Source organism: Anolis sagrei, chromosome 2 (assembly GCF_037176765.1).
Source record: "Anolis sagrei isolate rAnoSag1 chromosome 2, rAnoSag1.mat, whole genome shotgun sequence".
NCBI classification, from domain to species: domain Eukaryota; kingdom Metazoa; phylum Chordata; class Lepidosauria; order Squamata; family Dactyloidae; genus Anolis; species Anolis sagrei.
This window is the reverse complement of record NC_090022.1, coordinates 300498093-300515056: the sequence shown is the minus strand read 5'-3', so window position 1 is coordinate 300515056 and position 16964 is coordinate 300498093. Positions and strand designations below refer to the sequence as shown.

The window sequence follows — 16964 nt, the reverse complement described above, 5'->3', positions numbered from 1 at the left end:
AGGAGCCTCCACCACACTCCGGGGCAGAGAGTTCCACTGCTGAACGGCTCTCACGGTCAGGAAGTTCTTCCTAATGTTCAGATGGAATCTCCTCTCTTGTAGTTTGAAGCCATTGTTCCATTGCGTCCTAGTCTCCAGGGAAGCAGAAAACAAGCTTGCTCCCTCCTCCTCCCTGTGGCTTCCTCTCACATATTTATACATGGCTATCATATCCCCTCTCAGCCTTCTCTTCTTCAGGCTAAACACGCCCAGCTCCTTAAGCCGCTCCTCATAGGGCTTGTTCTCCAGACTCTTGATCATTTTAGTTGCCCTCCTCTGGACACATTCCAGCTTGTCAATATCTCTCTTGAATTGCGGTGCCCAGAATTGGACACAATATTCCAGGTGTGGTCTAACCAAAGCAGAATAGAGGTGTAGCATAAAACATAATAGAAAAAAACATTAAACAGTATACAGTCTGGGAGTCCTTTTGGACCCTCTGCTGACGATGGAGGCCCAGGTCTCTCTCCGCCGTGAGCAGAACCGCCTTTTTTCCTCTGCGGCAGGCTAGATGGCTAGGCCCCCTCCCTGTCCAGGGACAACCTAGCTACGGTGATCCAGGCCACGGTCATCTCAAGACTGGACTACTGTAACACCCTCTACATTGGCCTTCCTTTGCTGGTGATCCGGAAGCTCAAATTGGTGCAAAATGCAGCTGCTCGGCTTCCTGCGAGAGCTCCGATGAGATGCCACATAACCCCAATCTGACTGCAGCTGCATTGGTTACCCATTGAGCACCGGATCATTTTCAAAGTGATGGTACTCACCTTTAAGGCCTGGCATGGTCTGGGGCCAATGTATCTGAGGGACCGTCTTACCCCCTCCCAATCCCTGAAATCTCTCCGCTCCGAGGACCAAGATTTATTGGAAGTCCCCAGTTTTAAAACCTTGCATCTAACAGCAAGTAGATGCAGAGCCTTCACAGCAGTGGCACCATCGCTCTGGAATGCTCTGCCACCAGAAGTCCGTGCCTTGCGGGATTTATCAGCTTTCCGCAGGGCATGTAAGACATACCTGTTTCGACAGGCTTTCGATCTTTGATATGTTGTTTTAAATTGTGTTAGATTCGAGTTTGTTTCTTGTAAGCTGCTCCGAGCCTTAGGGGAGTGGCGGCATATAAGTTTGAATAATAAATAAATAAAATAATCATAATCATAATCATATTCTGCATCCAGTGTTAGGATCAAGGGAAATCATTGTGTCACTCTCTCTTTCGAAAAAAATAAAACGATTTGAGAATGGAAAGGAGTGCCTTGGAGAGTGTTGATGTCTCCTTATTTGGAAGTCTTTGGAAGTCTTTCAAGTGTGACTTAATTGTGTCTTCCTTTACGGCTCAGTGAGGCTGGACTAGATGACCTTAGGGACCTTACTTCCAACTCTGAGATTCTATGATGAGGAGGTGTTTTGTCTCATAACCTCCTTGCTGTCTGCTCACCTTGTTCTTGGAAAGAGAAAGAGAGAGACGGTTCTCCGGCTCAGGACTTGTGCGTATTATGTCTGCAGGCCAGGTCTGGGCGCTGAGTCAGGAGCCGCCGGCCGGGCCGCCTGCCAGTTCAGTAGATGCCTGGACTCCAGCCACGGGCTGATAGTGTCACCATCCTCTGGGAGGAAGCCAAGAGCTTCCAAACACGGGATGTTGCTTGTCCTGCAACCCTTGGCTGCATCCTATGGTCAGTGTAGACTTCACATAATGCAGTCCAATTTGCACTGAAATGTGAGTTTGCAAACTTCAGCCCTCCAGGTGTTTTGGACTCCTACCGACTGTTAGTATACTGCCCTCTTGAGGTTCCATCTGAGCACTGCATTCATACATACTGAAAGGGCAGTAGCTAATCCTTTCTATTTATATACCGCTCTCTTGTGGTTCCATCTGAGCACTGTATCCATACATACCAAATGGGCAGTAGCTAATCCTTTCTATGTATATACTGCCCCTTGTGGTTCCATATGAGCACTACATCCATACATACCAAAAGGGCAGTAGCTAATCCTTTCTATGTATATAATGCCCTCTTGTGATGCCATCTGAGCACTGCATCCATACATACCGAAAGGGCAGTAGCTAATCCTTTCTATTTATATACTGTCCTCTTGTGGCTCCATCTGAGCACTACACTCATACATACCAAAAGGGCAGTAGCTAATCCTTTCTATGTATATACTGCCCTCTTGTGGTTCCATCTGAGCACTGCATCCATACATATCAAAAGAGCAGTAGCTAATCCTTTCTATGTATATACTGCCCTCTTGTGGTTCCATCTGAGCACTGCATCCATACATACTGAAAGGGCAGTAGCTAATCCTTTCTATGTATATACTGCCCACTTGTGGTTCCATCTGAGCGCTACATCCATACATACCGAAAGGGCAGTAGCTAATCCTTTCTATGTATATACTGCCCTCTTGTGGTTCCATCTGAGCACTGCATCCATACATACCGAAAGGGCAGTAGCTAATCCTTTCTATGTATATACTGCCCTCTTGTGGTTCCATCTGAGGACTACATCCATACATACCGAAAGGGCAGTAGCTAATCCTTTCTATGTATATACTCCCCTCTTGTGGTTCCATCTGAGCACTGCATTCATACATACCGAAAGGGTAGTAGCTAATCCTTTCTATGTATATACTGTCCTCTTGTGGTGCCAAGTGAGCACTGCATCCATACATACTGAAAGGGGAGTAGCTAATCCTTTCTAAGTATATACTGCCCTCTTGTGTTACATCTTGGTATTGCATCCATACAGAACTTGAAGTCAGTAGCTCATCCTTTCTATCTGTATACTGCCCTCTTGTGGTTACATCTGAGCACTTCATACACATATCTAAAGGGCAATAATCCTTTCTATCTACATACTGCACTCTTGCAGTATATGTATGCACTTAGTATTGCATACATACATACTTATGGGCCAGTAGCTAATCCTTTCTATCTAAATACTGCCCTCTCATGTTGCATCTTGGTATTGCATACATATACCTATGGATATGAGCCCCATGGTGGTGCAGCGGATTAAACCACTGAGCTGCTGAACCTGCAGCTTGAATCTGGGGAGCGGGGTGAGCTCCCACTGTTAGCCCCAGCTTCTACCAAGGTAGCAGTTCGAAAACATGCAAATGTGAGTAGATCAATAGGTACTTCTTCTTCAGGAAGATAATGGCACTCCATGCAGTCATGCTGGCCAAATGACCTTGGAGGTGTCTACGGACAACCCTGGCTCTTTGGCTTGGAAATGGAGATGAGTACGAGTCCCAGAGTTGGGCACAACAAGACTTAATGTCAAGGGGAAACCTTTACCTTTTATACCTATGGGACAGTAAGTAGTCCTTTCTATCTATATACTACCTTCTGCTGAGTCCATCTTGGTATTTCATCCATACACTAGAGTGCCGTAGCTAACCCTTTCTATGTAGACACTCCCCTCTTGTGGTTAACTCTGAGCACTGCATCCATACATACTTGGAAGGCAGTAGCTAATCCTTTCTATCTATTTATTGCCATTTTTCAAGGAAGGGTATCTGTGCCATGTCTCGATCCATTGAGGAGACTTTGTGGCGCAAACCAACCAACCAACAAACATATTCAACCTTTTTATATATAGACTAGCTTAGGTACCTGCCGATGCCCAAGTTTTTTTTATTTTGCAATGCTTTTTGATAGACATAATCATGAATTTTATGAATAGTCCCGTTAGAAAATGCATAAGGATGTGGGTAAACTATAACCTGTGTGCCAGGTTTGGTCCAGATCATCATTGGTTGGATTATTATTATTATTTATTTATTTATTTATTTATTTCATACTAGCGATCCCCTGCCATGCGTTGCTGTGGCCCAGTCTGTTGATCTGGAAAATAAAGTAATGAAAAAGTGTTGGTTTCTAATATATATAATTTCTTTCTGCTTGTGGGTAAACAGTATTTCTTGCTGTTTCTTTGCCAGTGTTGACATCTGGTTTGCCTACTCTGGAGCATGCAACATATCATTTTTCTTCTTTAGGGGCCCCTTTCAAATCTTTGATACTGCATCTGTCATATACATTTGTGTGTGTGTGTGTGAATGGCTGGATGTCCCTTTGTCAGGAGGGCTTTGATTATGTTTTCTTGCCCTGGTGTAGGGAGTTGTACTGGAAGGCCTTAAGGCAGCATTTCTCAACCTGGGGTTTGGGACCCCTGGGGGAGTTGTGAGGGGATGTCAGAAGGGCCGCCAAAGACCACCAGAAAACATAGTATTTTCTGTTGGTCACGAGGGTTTTGTGTGGAAAGTTTGGCCCAATTCTGTCATTGGTGGGGTTCAGAAAGCTCCTTGATTGTAGGTGAACTATAAATCCCAGTAACTACAACTCCCAAATGTCAAGGTCTATTTCCCCCAAACTCCATCTGTGTTTATATTTGGGCATATTGAGTATTTATGCCAAGTTTGGTCCAGATCTATCATTGTTTGAGTCCACAGTGCTTTCTGGATGTAGGTGAACTACAACTCCAAAACTCAAGGTCAATGCCCACCAAACCCTTCTAGTGTTTTCTGTTGGTCAGGGGAGTTCTGTGTGCCAAGTTTGGTTCAATTCCATCATTGGTGGAGTTCAGAGTGCTCTTTGATTATAGGTGAACTATAAATCCCAGCAATTATAACTCCCAAATGACAAAATCATAATTTTTTGAGTGATGGTCACTCCTTGCGTTGTGAGACATTTTGTTGCCAAATTTGGTGTGATTTCGTTCATTGGTTCTTTTGTTTTTAAGGTACCCATTACGCACAGAGCATTTTATATATATAGATATTTATACCCTGCCTTTCTCATCCCTGAGAGGGGGCTCATGGTGGCATCACAAGCACCGAACAATGCCGTCACCATCATAAACAATCAACAAATACATTATTACATTAAAACAGTTCATTAAAACAATTGATTAAACACACCAGTTTAAAAACCAAATTCAAGTCTCGATTAACACTGAATTCACAGTGTTCTCTGGATGAGAGTGAACTATAAATCCCACCATCCAGATGGATCCATCTCCCCAAACTCCTCCAGTGTTTCCTGTTGGTCATGTTGGGTCTGTGTGCTAAACATGGTCCTGATCCATCATGGGTGGGGTTCACAGTGCTCTTTGTATATGGGTAAACTATAACTCCCATCATCCTCTGTCATTGACTCCCAAACTCAGCCAGTCTCTACAATTGGCCATGGAAGGTCTATGCGCCAAGTTCTATTGACAAGCTGGAATGTGTTCAGAGGAGGGCGACTAAAATGATCAAGGGTCTGGAGAACAAGCCCTATGAGGAGCGGCGTAAGGAGCTGGGCATGTTTAGCCTGAAGAAGAGAAGGCTGAGAGGAGATATGATAGCCATGTATAAATATGTGAGAGGAAGCCACAGGGAGGAGGAGGAGGGAGCAAGCTTGTTTTCCGCTTCCCTGGAGACTAGGACGCAATGGAACAATGGCTTCAAACTACAAGAGAGGAGATTCCATCTGAACATTAGGAAGAACTTCCTGACTGTGAGAGCCGTTCAGCAGTGGAACTCTCTGCCCCGGAGTGTGGTGGAGGCTCCTTCTTTGGAAGCTTTTAAGCAGAGGCTGGATGGCCATTTGTCAGGGGTGATTTGAATGCAATATTCCTGCTTCTTGGCAGAATGGGGTTGGACTGGATGATGGCCCAGGAGGTCTCTTCCAACTCTTTGATTCTATGATTCTATGATTCTATGATTCAGCAGTGGAACTCTCTGCCCAGGAGTGTGGTGGGGGCTCCTTCTTTGGAGGCTTTGAAACAGAGGCTGGATGGCCATCTGTCAGGGGTGATTTGAATGCAATATTCCTGCTTCTTGGCAAAATGGGGTTGGACTGGATGGCCCAGGGGGTCTCTTCCAACTCTGTGATTCTATGATTAAATTGTTGGCACACATATCAATTGGTTGAGATCCATTGTTGGTGGGAGCCACAGGGCTCTTTGGATATGGGAGCCATCGCCATACAAACATACATAAATTGACTTTTATTTAGATAGATAGATGTTGGGGAATGTGCAATCCCCAGATGGGAGTTGTAGTGCAATACCAAGCAGTTGACCCACTGGACTGGGGAATGCATGGACAATGGAGCAGGGAAATACAATAATCAGGCTCTCCATTTGCAGCCAAAGAGTTAATTCCCCAGGTGACAGAAAGCTCACCTATTTGGCCGCTCCCCAGCTGGCACTGTGCCCATCGCTGTCCAAGGACTTCCCAACCGGCCTCTGAGTTCGCTGCGTTGGCCAAGGGTTAATGAGGTGTGCTCCCTCTTCCCCTTGGCAAAGAAATGTGTTTTGCTGACCGTTTGGAAGGTCCATGGGCCAGAGAGTGACCGTCTGGGTCTCAGAAAGGCAGAGGGCATCACGTTTGCCCAGCGAAAGGGATTTCCCCTTCTCACGTTGCACAAAACGTCTCTGCCTGTTGCAGACACTCGTGGTGCCAAACTGCATTAATTCTGTAGTGTTGATCAGGCTGGGCCAACTTGGGCCCTCCCTCCATGTGTTTTGAACTTCTACTCCCACCATTCCTCACAGCCTACTGACTGTTAGGACTTGTAGGTATTGAAATCCAAAACATCTGGAGGGCCCAAGTTAGCCCAGGTCTGGCCTGGTGCAGATTTACCTGTAGGAAAATGCAATTAAATTTAGTTCAGTTTAAATCATTTATTTACTTATTTATTTATTGTGTCAGAAGCAATTAAGGGTACAATTGTAATGTAGTTAAAACACAAACAAAGTTAAAAACTTGGCATTATGCCAGAATTCCTTTGACCAGAATTTGGCCACTTGGAGTGCCTCTGGTGTTGCTACAAGAAGGTTCTCCATTCTGCACGTGGCAGGGAGCAGGCTACATTGTAGTAGGTGGTCTGTGGTTTGCTCTTCTACGCACTCGCATGTCGTGGACTCCACTTTGTGGCCCCATTTCTTAAGGTTGTCTGCATCTCGTAGTGCCAGAGTGCAGTCTGTTCAGCACCTTCCAAGTCACCCAGTCTTCTGTGTGCCCTCATTCGGTGTCAGCCATGGATTGAGGTTCTGGGTTTTAGCCTGCCACTTTTGGACTCTTGCTTGCTGAGGTGTTCCTGCAAGTATATCCGAAGATCTTAGAAAACTATTTATTGATTTAAGGCATTGGTGTGCTGGTTGATATCGGAACAGAGGATGGGCTGGAGATGTCAATGCCTTGGTCCTTTCATTATTGGCTGCTACTTCCCAACAGATGTCAGGTGGTGTAATACTGGCTAAACAGTATAATTTCTCCAGCGGTGTAGGGCACAGGCACCCTGTGATAATGCAGCATGTTTCATTAAGAGCTACATCCACTGCTTTAACATGGTGAGATGTATTTCTAGCGCCCACTTTTTGTTTGATAGTCAAGCAGTGCTTCTTGTAAATCAGAGCATGGTCCAGGGTAATTCTCAGGTATTTTGGTGTGTTCCAATGCTCCAGTGGGATTCCCTCCCAGGGAATTCTCAGAGCTTGAGATGCTTGTCTGTTCTTAAGGAGAAAAGTACATGCCTGAATTTTGCATGGATTATGAATCCACTGGTTTCCCCTGTAATAGGCAGTAAGAACACCTAAAGCTTTGAAGAGCTTCTGTTCAACCATTTCAATGCTCCTGGCTTGTGCAGCAATGGCACAATCGTCAGCATAAATGAAACTCTCTTTCCGTTTTGGCAGTAGCTGATCATTTGTGTAAATGTTGAACATGGATGGAGCAAGCACGCTCCCCTGAGGCAGCCCGTTCTTCTGTTTTCTCCATCTGCTTCTCTGGCCCTGGAACTCAACAAAAAAGCTCCTGTTTTGTAGCAAACAAGATGAGTCCACAGCAGACAAGATCACTTCCCAAGTATCTAGGACTGTGTGATGTATTGGTGAATAATGAGTGCAGATCCAAGTAAGGTAGCCTTTTGCAGCTGGCAGATGGTAATTTTGTCAGCACCGATTGTATTTAAGTGCAGGCCAAGGTCTTTAGGCACTGCACCCAGTGTGCCTATCACCACTGGGACCACCTTGACTGGCTTGTGCCAGAGTTTTGGCAGTTCTATCTTTAAATCCCCATATCATGTAAGTTTTTCCAGTTATTTCTTTTCAATCCTGCTGTCGCTTGGGATTGCAACATCAACAATCCATACTTTGTTTTTAAACATGATTGTGAGGTCAGGAGTCTTGTCCTCCATGTGGCGGCAAAAAAAGCCAATGGGATTTTGGCCTGCATCAATAGGAGCCTAGTGTCTAGATCTAAGGAAGTAATGCTCCCCATGCTCTATTCCGCTTTGGTTAGACCACACCTGGAATATTGTGTCCAATTCTGGGCACCACAATTCAAGAGAGATATTGACAAGCTGGAATGTGTCCAGAGGAGGGCGACTAAAATGATCAAGGGTCTGGAGAACAAGCCCTATGAAGAGCGGCTTAAGGAGCTGGGCATGTTTAGCCTGAAGAAGAGAAGGCTGAGAGGAGATATGATGAGAGCCATGTATAAATACGTGACAGGAAGCTACAGGGAGGAGGGAGCAAGCTTGTTTTTGCTTCCTTGCAGACTAGGACACGGAACAATGGCTTCAAACTACAAGAGAGGAGATTCCACCTGAACATGAGGAAGAACTTCCTGACTGTGAGAGCCGTTCAACAGTGGAACTCTCTGCCCCGGAGTGTGGTGGAGGCTCCTTCTTTGGAAGCTTTTAAGCAGAGGCTGGATGGCCATCTGTCAGAGGTGATTAGAATGCAATATTCCTGCTTCTTGGCAGAATGTGGTTGGACTTGATGGCCCATGATGTCTCTTCCAACTCTTTGATTCTATGAAAACTCTGTCAGTCTGAATTCGGAAGTCCCAGAGTAGTGTGACTGTGTTCATTTTCTGTAACTTTTTCAGGCTTGTGATTCCACTAGTTCTTTGTCATGGGCAGATAGCATTTGTGGCACAAATTCCAATGAATCATCTGAGCAACAGTGTTGTGCCTCTGCTTGTAGTCTCTCTGCGCAATCTTCTTGCAGCAGCTGAGGTTATTTATTATTTTATTGACACAAAAACACAGTATGTCACAGCAAATGAGATCTATATTCTGGATTTCATACCACAAAATCACAAGTCGATATTATTATTATTATTATTATTATTATTATTATTATTATTGGAGCCACTGATGGTGCAGTGGGTTAAAGCCCTGTGCCGGCACGACTGAAGACCGACAGGTCACAGGTTCGAATCCGGGGAGAGGTGGATGAGCTGCCTCTATCAGCTGCAGCTCCTCGTGCGGGGACATGAGAGAAGCCTCCCACAAGGATGATAAAAACATGAAATCATCCGGGCGTCCCCTGGGCAATGTCCTTACAGACAGCCAATTCTCTCACACCAGAAGCGACTTGCACTTCCTCAGGTTGCTCCTGACATGACAAAAAATTATTATTATTATTATTATTGTTGTTGTTGTTGTTGTTGTTGTTGTTATTATTATTATTATTATTATTATTATTTGTTTTTGTTGTTGTTGTTATTTGTACTCTGCTTTCTTCTCTGAATTGAGACTCAAAGCATCTCACCATCTTACAGAAAATATAAGTATTGGGATAGAACCAAGCATGCCTGGTTGGTTCTGGAGAACAAGCCCTATGAGGAGCGGCTTAAGGAGCTGGGCATGTTTAGCCTGAAGAAGAGAAGGCTGAGAGGAGACATGATGAGAGCCATGTATACATACGTGAGAGGAAGCCACAGGGAGGAGGAGGGAGCAAGCTTGTTTTCTGCTTCCTTGGAGACTAGGACGCGGAACAATGGCTTCAAACTACAAGAGAGGAGATTCCACCTGAACATGAGGAAGAACTTCCTGACTGTGAGAGCCGTTCAGCAGTGGAACTCTCTGCCCCGGAGTGTGGTGGAGGCTCCTTCTTTGGAAGCTTTGAAACAGAGGCTGGATGGCCATCTGTCAGGGGTGATTTGAATGCAATATTCCTGCTTCTTGGCAGAATGGGGTTGGACTGGATGACCCAGGAGGTCTCTTCCAACTCTTTGATTCTAGGATTCTATGATTCTATGAAAGCAATAACAGAAAACAGTACACATAGCGCAATAAAACTAAGGCCGGGCCTAGTGTTAAGGGTACAGATTAAAAAGTGCTGAGTGTGCTAAATGGAATATAAGGATGTTTGGGTAAGTGCAGTGTGTGGACAATCTTAAAATCTCGAATAAAGTGCTTCTGGGACGTGTTGCTGGAGTTTCCTATTCTGGGAAGGCACACTGGAACAGCCAGGTCTTCAAGCTCTTCCTAAAGACTGCCAGCGTAGGGACTTGTCTGATGTCCCTGGGAAGGGAGTTCCAGAGTCAGGGGGCTACCACAGAGAAGGCCCTGTCCCTCGTCCCTACCAAACGCGCTTGCGACACAGGTGGGATCGTGAGCAGGGTCTCTCCAGATGAGCAAAGGGAACGTGCGGGTTCATAAATGGAGATGCGGTCATGCAGGTAGGCGGGTCCCAAACTGTTTAGGGCTTTGTAGGTGAGCACCTGCACCTTGAATTGGGACCGGAAAATGAACGGCAGCCAATGGAGCTCCTTAAACAGGAGGGCTGACCGCTCCCTGCAAGAAGCACCGGTTAACATCCTGGCTGCCGCCCGTTGGACTAGCTGAAATTTCCAAGCTGTTTTCAAGGGCAGCCCCACATAGAGCGCATTACAGTAATCCAGTCTAGAGGTAACCAAGGCGTCGACTACCCCAGCCAGAGCATGCCATTATTAAAACAAGCCGATCAAAATCCCATTAAAGCAGATAGGTAAAAAGCATGATAAACAACTCAAACGCCCGTATTGTTTATCTTTAGGGCTGATGTTGTTTCCTTTGGTTGCAGCTGAATGGCAAGCCTTAGGAGTTCCTCCTTGCGCTCCAAGCGCAGAAAGCCCTCCCTCCCTCTGTCCTTCCCTCCTCGCTCTCCATCAAGGTCCCTCTGCTGGAGGCCAGATAATAGGGGCCAGAGGTCAGGAGGGGCCTGCCCCCCACTTGCTAATTGCCCTGATATCGGGCAGAGAGGAAGGCCAGGCCAGGGAGAGGGTGGAAATCCCTACAGGTGTCAAGCAAGGCTCAACAGCCCACACCGAGCGAGCGCCATCAAATATTTATCTCTTCCACCCGATGCTGCAAAGGTGAAAGGTTGCCCGATGTTGAGGGTCGGGGGGGGGGGCACAATGGGTCCCTTGGGGGGGGGTTGTGGAGGAAGGAGGGAGGGAGGGAGGGAGAGAGGAAGCTGCTTCGCAAGGAAGGCTTGTCCACTGTCTGTCGCAAGTCACGCATGGCGATTTTGGAGAGCGCAGAAGCATCAGTTTGCTCTGCGAGTGTAGAAGTGAGAAAGCGTAAACTGGGCAAGTTCTCTTTTCCTCCAAATCTCTTTGTCTGACCCCTGTCTGAAGACCATAACGATACATATACCATGTTAGACAGTGCTTCAGTCCAGTGGCTCTTCTTCATTCTTCCTCCTGGAGAGAATCATAGAATCCTCATATGTATTTATTTGTGTCAGATCAACCAGTCAATTATATTACATTTCTAACAGAACAAAGCAAACAAAATACAACATTTGTGAGTCTGGTAGTTGGTTAAATGTCCTTTGACCAGTATCTGGCCACTTGGAGTGCTTCTGGTGTTGCTGCAAGAAGGTCCTCCATTGTGCATGTGGCTGGGCTCAGGTTGCATTGCAGCAGGTGGTCAGTGGTTTGCTCTTCTCCACACTCGCATGTCGAGGATTCCACTTTGTGGCCCTATTTCTTGAAGTTGGCTCTGCATCTCGTGGTGCCAGAGCGCAGTCTGTTCAGCGCCTTCCAAGTCGCCAAGTCTTCTGTGTGCCCAGCGGGGAGTCTCTCATTTGGTATTAGCCACTGTTTGAGGTTCTGGGGTTGAGCCTGCCACTTTTGGACTCTCGCTTGCTGAGGTGTTCCAGCGAGTGTCTCTGTAGATCTTAGAAAACTATTTCTAGATTTAAGTCGTTGACGTGCTGGCTGATACCCAAACAGGGGATGAGCTGGAGATGTCTCTGCCTTGGTCCTTTCACTATTGGCTGCTACTTCCCAGCGGATGTCAGGTGGTGCAATACCGGCTAAGCAGTGTAATTTCTCCAGTGGTGTAGGGCGCAGACACCCCGTGATAATGCGGCATGTCTCATTAAGAGCCACATCCACTGTTTTAGTGTGGTGAGATGTGTTCCACACTGGGCATGCGTACTCAGCAGCAGAGTAGCACAGCGCAAGGGCAGATGTCTTCACTGTGTCTGGTTGTGATCCCCAGGTTGTGCCAGCCAGCTTTCGTATGATATTGTTTCTAGCACCCACTTTTTGCTTGATGTTCAGGCAGTGCTTCTTGTAGGTCAGAGCACGAATCCTCATAGAATCATCATAGAATCATAGCGTTGGAAGAGACCACATGTGCCATCTAGTCCAACCTCCTTCTTCCATGCAGGAAAAGCAATCAAATTATCCCTGGCAGATGGCCATCCAGCCTCTGTTTTAAAAGCTTCCAAGGAAGGAGCATCCACTATACTCCAAGGCAGAGAGTTCCACTGCTGAACAGCTTATAGGAAGTTCTTCCTAATGCTCAGGTGGAGACTCCTTTCCTGTCATTTCAGCCCATGGCTCCAAGTCTTTGTTTCCAGGGCAGCAAAAGAGACCAGTGGAGGACATAAATATGGTTCCATCCTGGGTCTTTCAGGGATATGTCACATCTTTATCAGTGGCTTAGATGACAGAATAGAAGGCATGCTGATTACATTTACAGATGACCCCCAAACTGGGAAGGATAGCTAATACTCCATCACTAACATGATCAAGGGTCTGGAGAACAAGCCCTATGAGGGGTGGCTTAAAGAGTTTGGCATGTTTAGCCTGAAGAAGAGAAGGCTGAGAGGAGACATGATGATAGCCATGTATAAATATGTGAGAGGAAGCCACAGGGAGGAGGGAGCAAGCTTGTTTTCTGCTTCCTTGGAGACTAGGACGCAATGGAACAATGGCTTCAAACTACAAGAGAGGAGATTCCATCTGAACATTAGGAAGAACTTCCTGACTGTGAGAGCCGTTCAGCAGTGGAACTCTCTGCCCCAGAGTGTGGTGGAGGCTCCTTCTTTGGAAGCTTTTAAGCAGAGGCTGCTGGATGGCCATTTGTCAGGGGTGATTTGAATGCGATTTTCCTGCTTCTTGGCAGAATGGGGTTGGACTGGATGGCCCAGGAGGTCTCTTCCAACTCTAGGATTCTATGATTCTACAAGCTAGCTGGTAGAACCTCTGAGGATGCTTGCCATAGATAAAGGCGAAACGTCTGAAGAGAATGCCTCTAGACCATGGCCATATAGCCCAAAAAACCCTATAACAACCCAGTGATTCCGGCCATGAAAGCCTTTGACAATACATTGAAGGTCCCCGGTGAGTTTCCATGGCCAATTTGGGATACCTGGTCTCCAGAGTCATATCCCAATGCTTAGACCGCCATAAGAGGTTAGCTCTTTTGCTGGGAGTTGGATTCAATTTCCCTTGAGGTCTCCAAGCCCAGATCCCTTTGGCCAGATCCACAAAAGCCTAAAGTTGGAATAGACTCCAGGGACCATCTATCCAGTCCAGGACCCTTCTGCCAGGCAGGAGGACATAATACAAGTTTAGAAGTCTCTGTTTAGAAGGTCCAGAGAAGCTCCATCCCCTTCCATGTCAATATCTTGACTTGTTCTTTCCTACTTGCAGCTTTATGAACTGGACGGCGACCCCAAGCGCAAGGAATTCCTAGACGATCTATTTGGTTTCATGCAGAAGAGAGGTGAGTTTGGGGTCTCCGATGGGGTTTCCTGCTTCTTGGCAGGGGGTTGGACTGGATGGCCCATGAGGTCTCTTCCAACTCTTTGATTCTATGATTCTATGATGGTCTTGTGTCCCCGGTTGAGATTAGAGAGGGAGCAGACCCAAAAGTGCACATATTACATTAGAAATAATGGATAATTTGGGACCCATGAAGCCATCCTCCAGTTGTGAGTAATTCCTCCAGAACACAAATCTCTTTTCCAAGTTAGTGGGGTGGTAAATCCATGCCAAGTTTCTATCAAGACAGTGAAGGAGCTCTCCAAGGTCCTGAATTGGTTCAGGATAGGGTTTGGCACTGTGAAGGGTTCCTTTAAAGCAGTGCTTCCCAAACTGGTCTCCCAAGGGTTTATGACTACATCTCCCATCATCCCTTCTCATCAGCCAATTCACCCCAGGTTTCTGGGAGATGAACACCCGGAGGAATCGTGGCTTTAAGGCAGTGTTTCTCAACCTGGGGGTCGGGACCCCTGGGGGGGTTGCGAGGGGGTTTCAGAGGGGTCACCAAAGACCATCAGAAGTCACCAAAGACCGTCAGAGGTCACCAAAGATCATCAGACCATTTTCCGTTGGTCATGGGGGTTCTGTGTGGGAACTTTGGCCCAATTCTATCATTGGTGGGGTTCAGAACACTCCTTGATTGTAGGTGAACTATAAATCCCAGCAAGTACAACTCCCAAATGCCAACGTCTATTTTCCCCAAACCCCATCAGTTTTCACATTGGGCATATTGAGTACCCATGCCAAGTTTGGTCCAGATCCATCATTGCTTGAGCCCACAGTGCTCTCTGCATGTAGGCGAACTACAACTCCCAAACTCAAGGTCAATGGCCACCAAACCCTTCCAGTATTTTCTGTTTGTCATGGGAGTTCTGTGTGCCAACTTTGGCTCAATTCCATTGTTGGTGGGGTTCAGAATGCTCTTTGTTTGCAGGTTAACTGTAAATCCCAGCAACTACAACTCCCAAATGACAAAATCAATCCCCCTGCCAACCCCACCAGTATTCAAATTTGGGCATACCAGGTATTTGTGCCAAATTTGCTCCAGTGAATGAAAGTACATCCTGCAGCTCCCTCCTCCCTGTGGCTTCCTCTCACATATTTATACATGGCTATCATCTCTCCTCTCAGCCTTCTCTTCTTCAGGCTAAACATGCCCAGTTCCCTAAGCCGCTCCTCATAGGGATTGTTCTCCAGACCCTTGATCATTTAGTCGCCCTCCTCTGGACACATTCCAGCTTGTCAATATCTCTCTTGAATTGACAAGCTGGAATGTGTCCAGAGGAGGGCGACTAAAATGATCAAGGGTCTGGAGAACAAGCCCTATGACGAGCGGCTTAAGGAGCTGGACATGTTTAGCCTGAAGAAGAGAAGGCTGAGAGGAGATATGATAGCCATGTATAAATATGTGAGAGTAAGACACAGGAAGGAGGGAGCAAGCTTGTTTTCTGCTTCCTTGGAGACTAGGACGCAAAACAATGGCTTCAAACTACAAGAGAGGAGATTCCATCTGAACATTAGGAAGAACTTCCTGACTGTGAGAGCCGTTCAGCAGTGGAACTCTCTGCCCCGGAGTGTGGTGGAGGCTCCTTCTTTGGAAGCTTTTAAACAGAGGCTGGATGGCCATCTGTCAGGGGTGATTTGAATGCAATATTCCTGCTTCTTGGCAGAATGGGGTTGGACTGGATGGCCCATGAGGTCTCTTCCAACTCTTTGATTCTATGATTCTATAATTTACATGGCGATTCATAATGTTAGGGTTATGGTTGGGGGTCACCACAACATGAGGAACTGTATTAAGGGGTCGTGGCATTAGGAAGGTTGAGAACCACTGCTTTAAGGTTTGAGCAAAATGGTGGAACAGATTTACTGCTCCTGAAGCCAACCGTTGTCACTGAATAGTCTCCATCAAGATAAAAGAAAAGTATAAAAAAATATTGTTGTTGTTGTCAGTGCCATCCTTGTTTGCAACTTTCTTCCTCTTCCTCCTGGGGCATGAAAGCGTGGCAGAAAATGGAGAGGAAGCAGGTTCCCATCTTTGGAAACTCAATAAGGATGTAATTCTGTCTGAATTTTCTTCTCAAAGGATGCAGCTGTGTAGTTTTAACCCCTGCAAGACTATTGCAATGAAAATGTTTAATGTTATTGTATTATTAGGTTCTTGTGGGTTTTTTCGGGCTATAGAGCCATGTTCTAGAGGCATTTCTCCTGACGTTTCGCCTGCATCTATGGCAAGCATCCTCAGAGGATGCTTGCCATAGATGCAGGCGAAACGTCAGGAGAAATGCCTCTAGAACATGGCTCTATAGCCCGAAAAAACCCACAAGAACCTAGTGATTCCAGCCATGAAAGCCTTCGACAATATATTGTATTATTGTTATAACCTTTATTTACATCTCAATTCCTTCTCTTAAATGAGGCATAAAGGCACTCGTGACACAAAAACAGTACAGTTTGAAAACCCACAATGTAAAAAACGTGAAAATAAAGTCCCCTGAAACTATAAACATAGTTAAAGTAGAAGTGCAAAATCATAGAATCATAGAATCAAAGAGTTGGAAGAGACCTCCTGGGCCATCCAGTCCAACCCCATTCTGCCAAGAAGCAGGAATATTGCATTCAAATCACCCCTGACAAATGGCCATCCAGCCTCTGCTTAAAAGCTTCCAAAGAAGGAGCCTCCACCACACTCCGGGGCAGAGAGTTCCACTGCTGAACGGCTCTCACAGTCAGGAAGTTCTTCCTAATGTTCAGATGGAATCTCCTCTCTTGTAGTTTGAAGCCATTGTTCCGCGTCCTAGTCTCCAAGGAAGCAGAGAACAAGCTTGCTCCCTCCTCCCTGCAGATGTGCTGATAAGATCATCCATACAGTTTCAAAACACAAGGTTTCAGAGGGAATTTGTTATGTTTACATTGAAGCAACTGGAGAGTGTTAGGCGAGACCGACACTACTTTCTACTGTTTCCATAGGTGTATTGTAAGTAGGACTTAGATGAAGGGCTAGAAGGCAGGATCATCAAGTTTGCAGACGACACCAAATTGGGAGGGAGAGCCAATAGTCCAGAGGACAGGAGCAGAATTCAAAACGATCTTGACAGATT

At 46.1% G+C, this 16964-nt stretch overlaps 1 protein-coding gene across 1 annotated transcript in view; it reads left to right on the top strand.

Annotated features, from left to right (window-relative positions):
- Nucleotides 1-16964, top strand: part of ARID3C (AT-rich interaction domain 3C) — a 150028-nt gene that overhangs the window by 90603 nt on the left and 42461 nt on the right. Inside the window, exon 3 of the mRNA XM_060761144.2 lies at nucleotides 13753-13825. Coding sequence (XP_060617127.2) covers nucleotides 13753-13825 — 73 coding nt within the window. The remainder of the gene's footprint in view (nucleotides 1-13752; nucleotides 13826-16964) is intronic.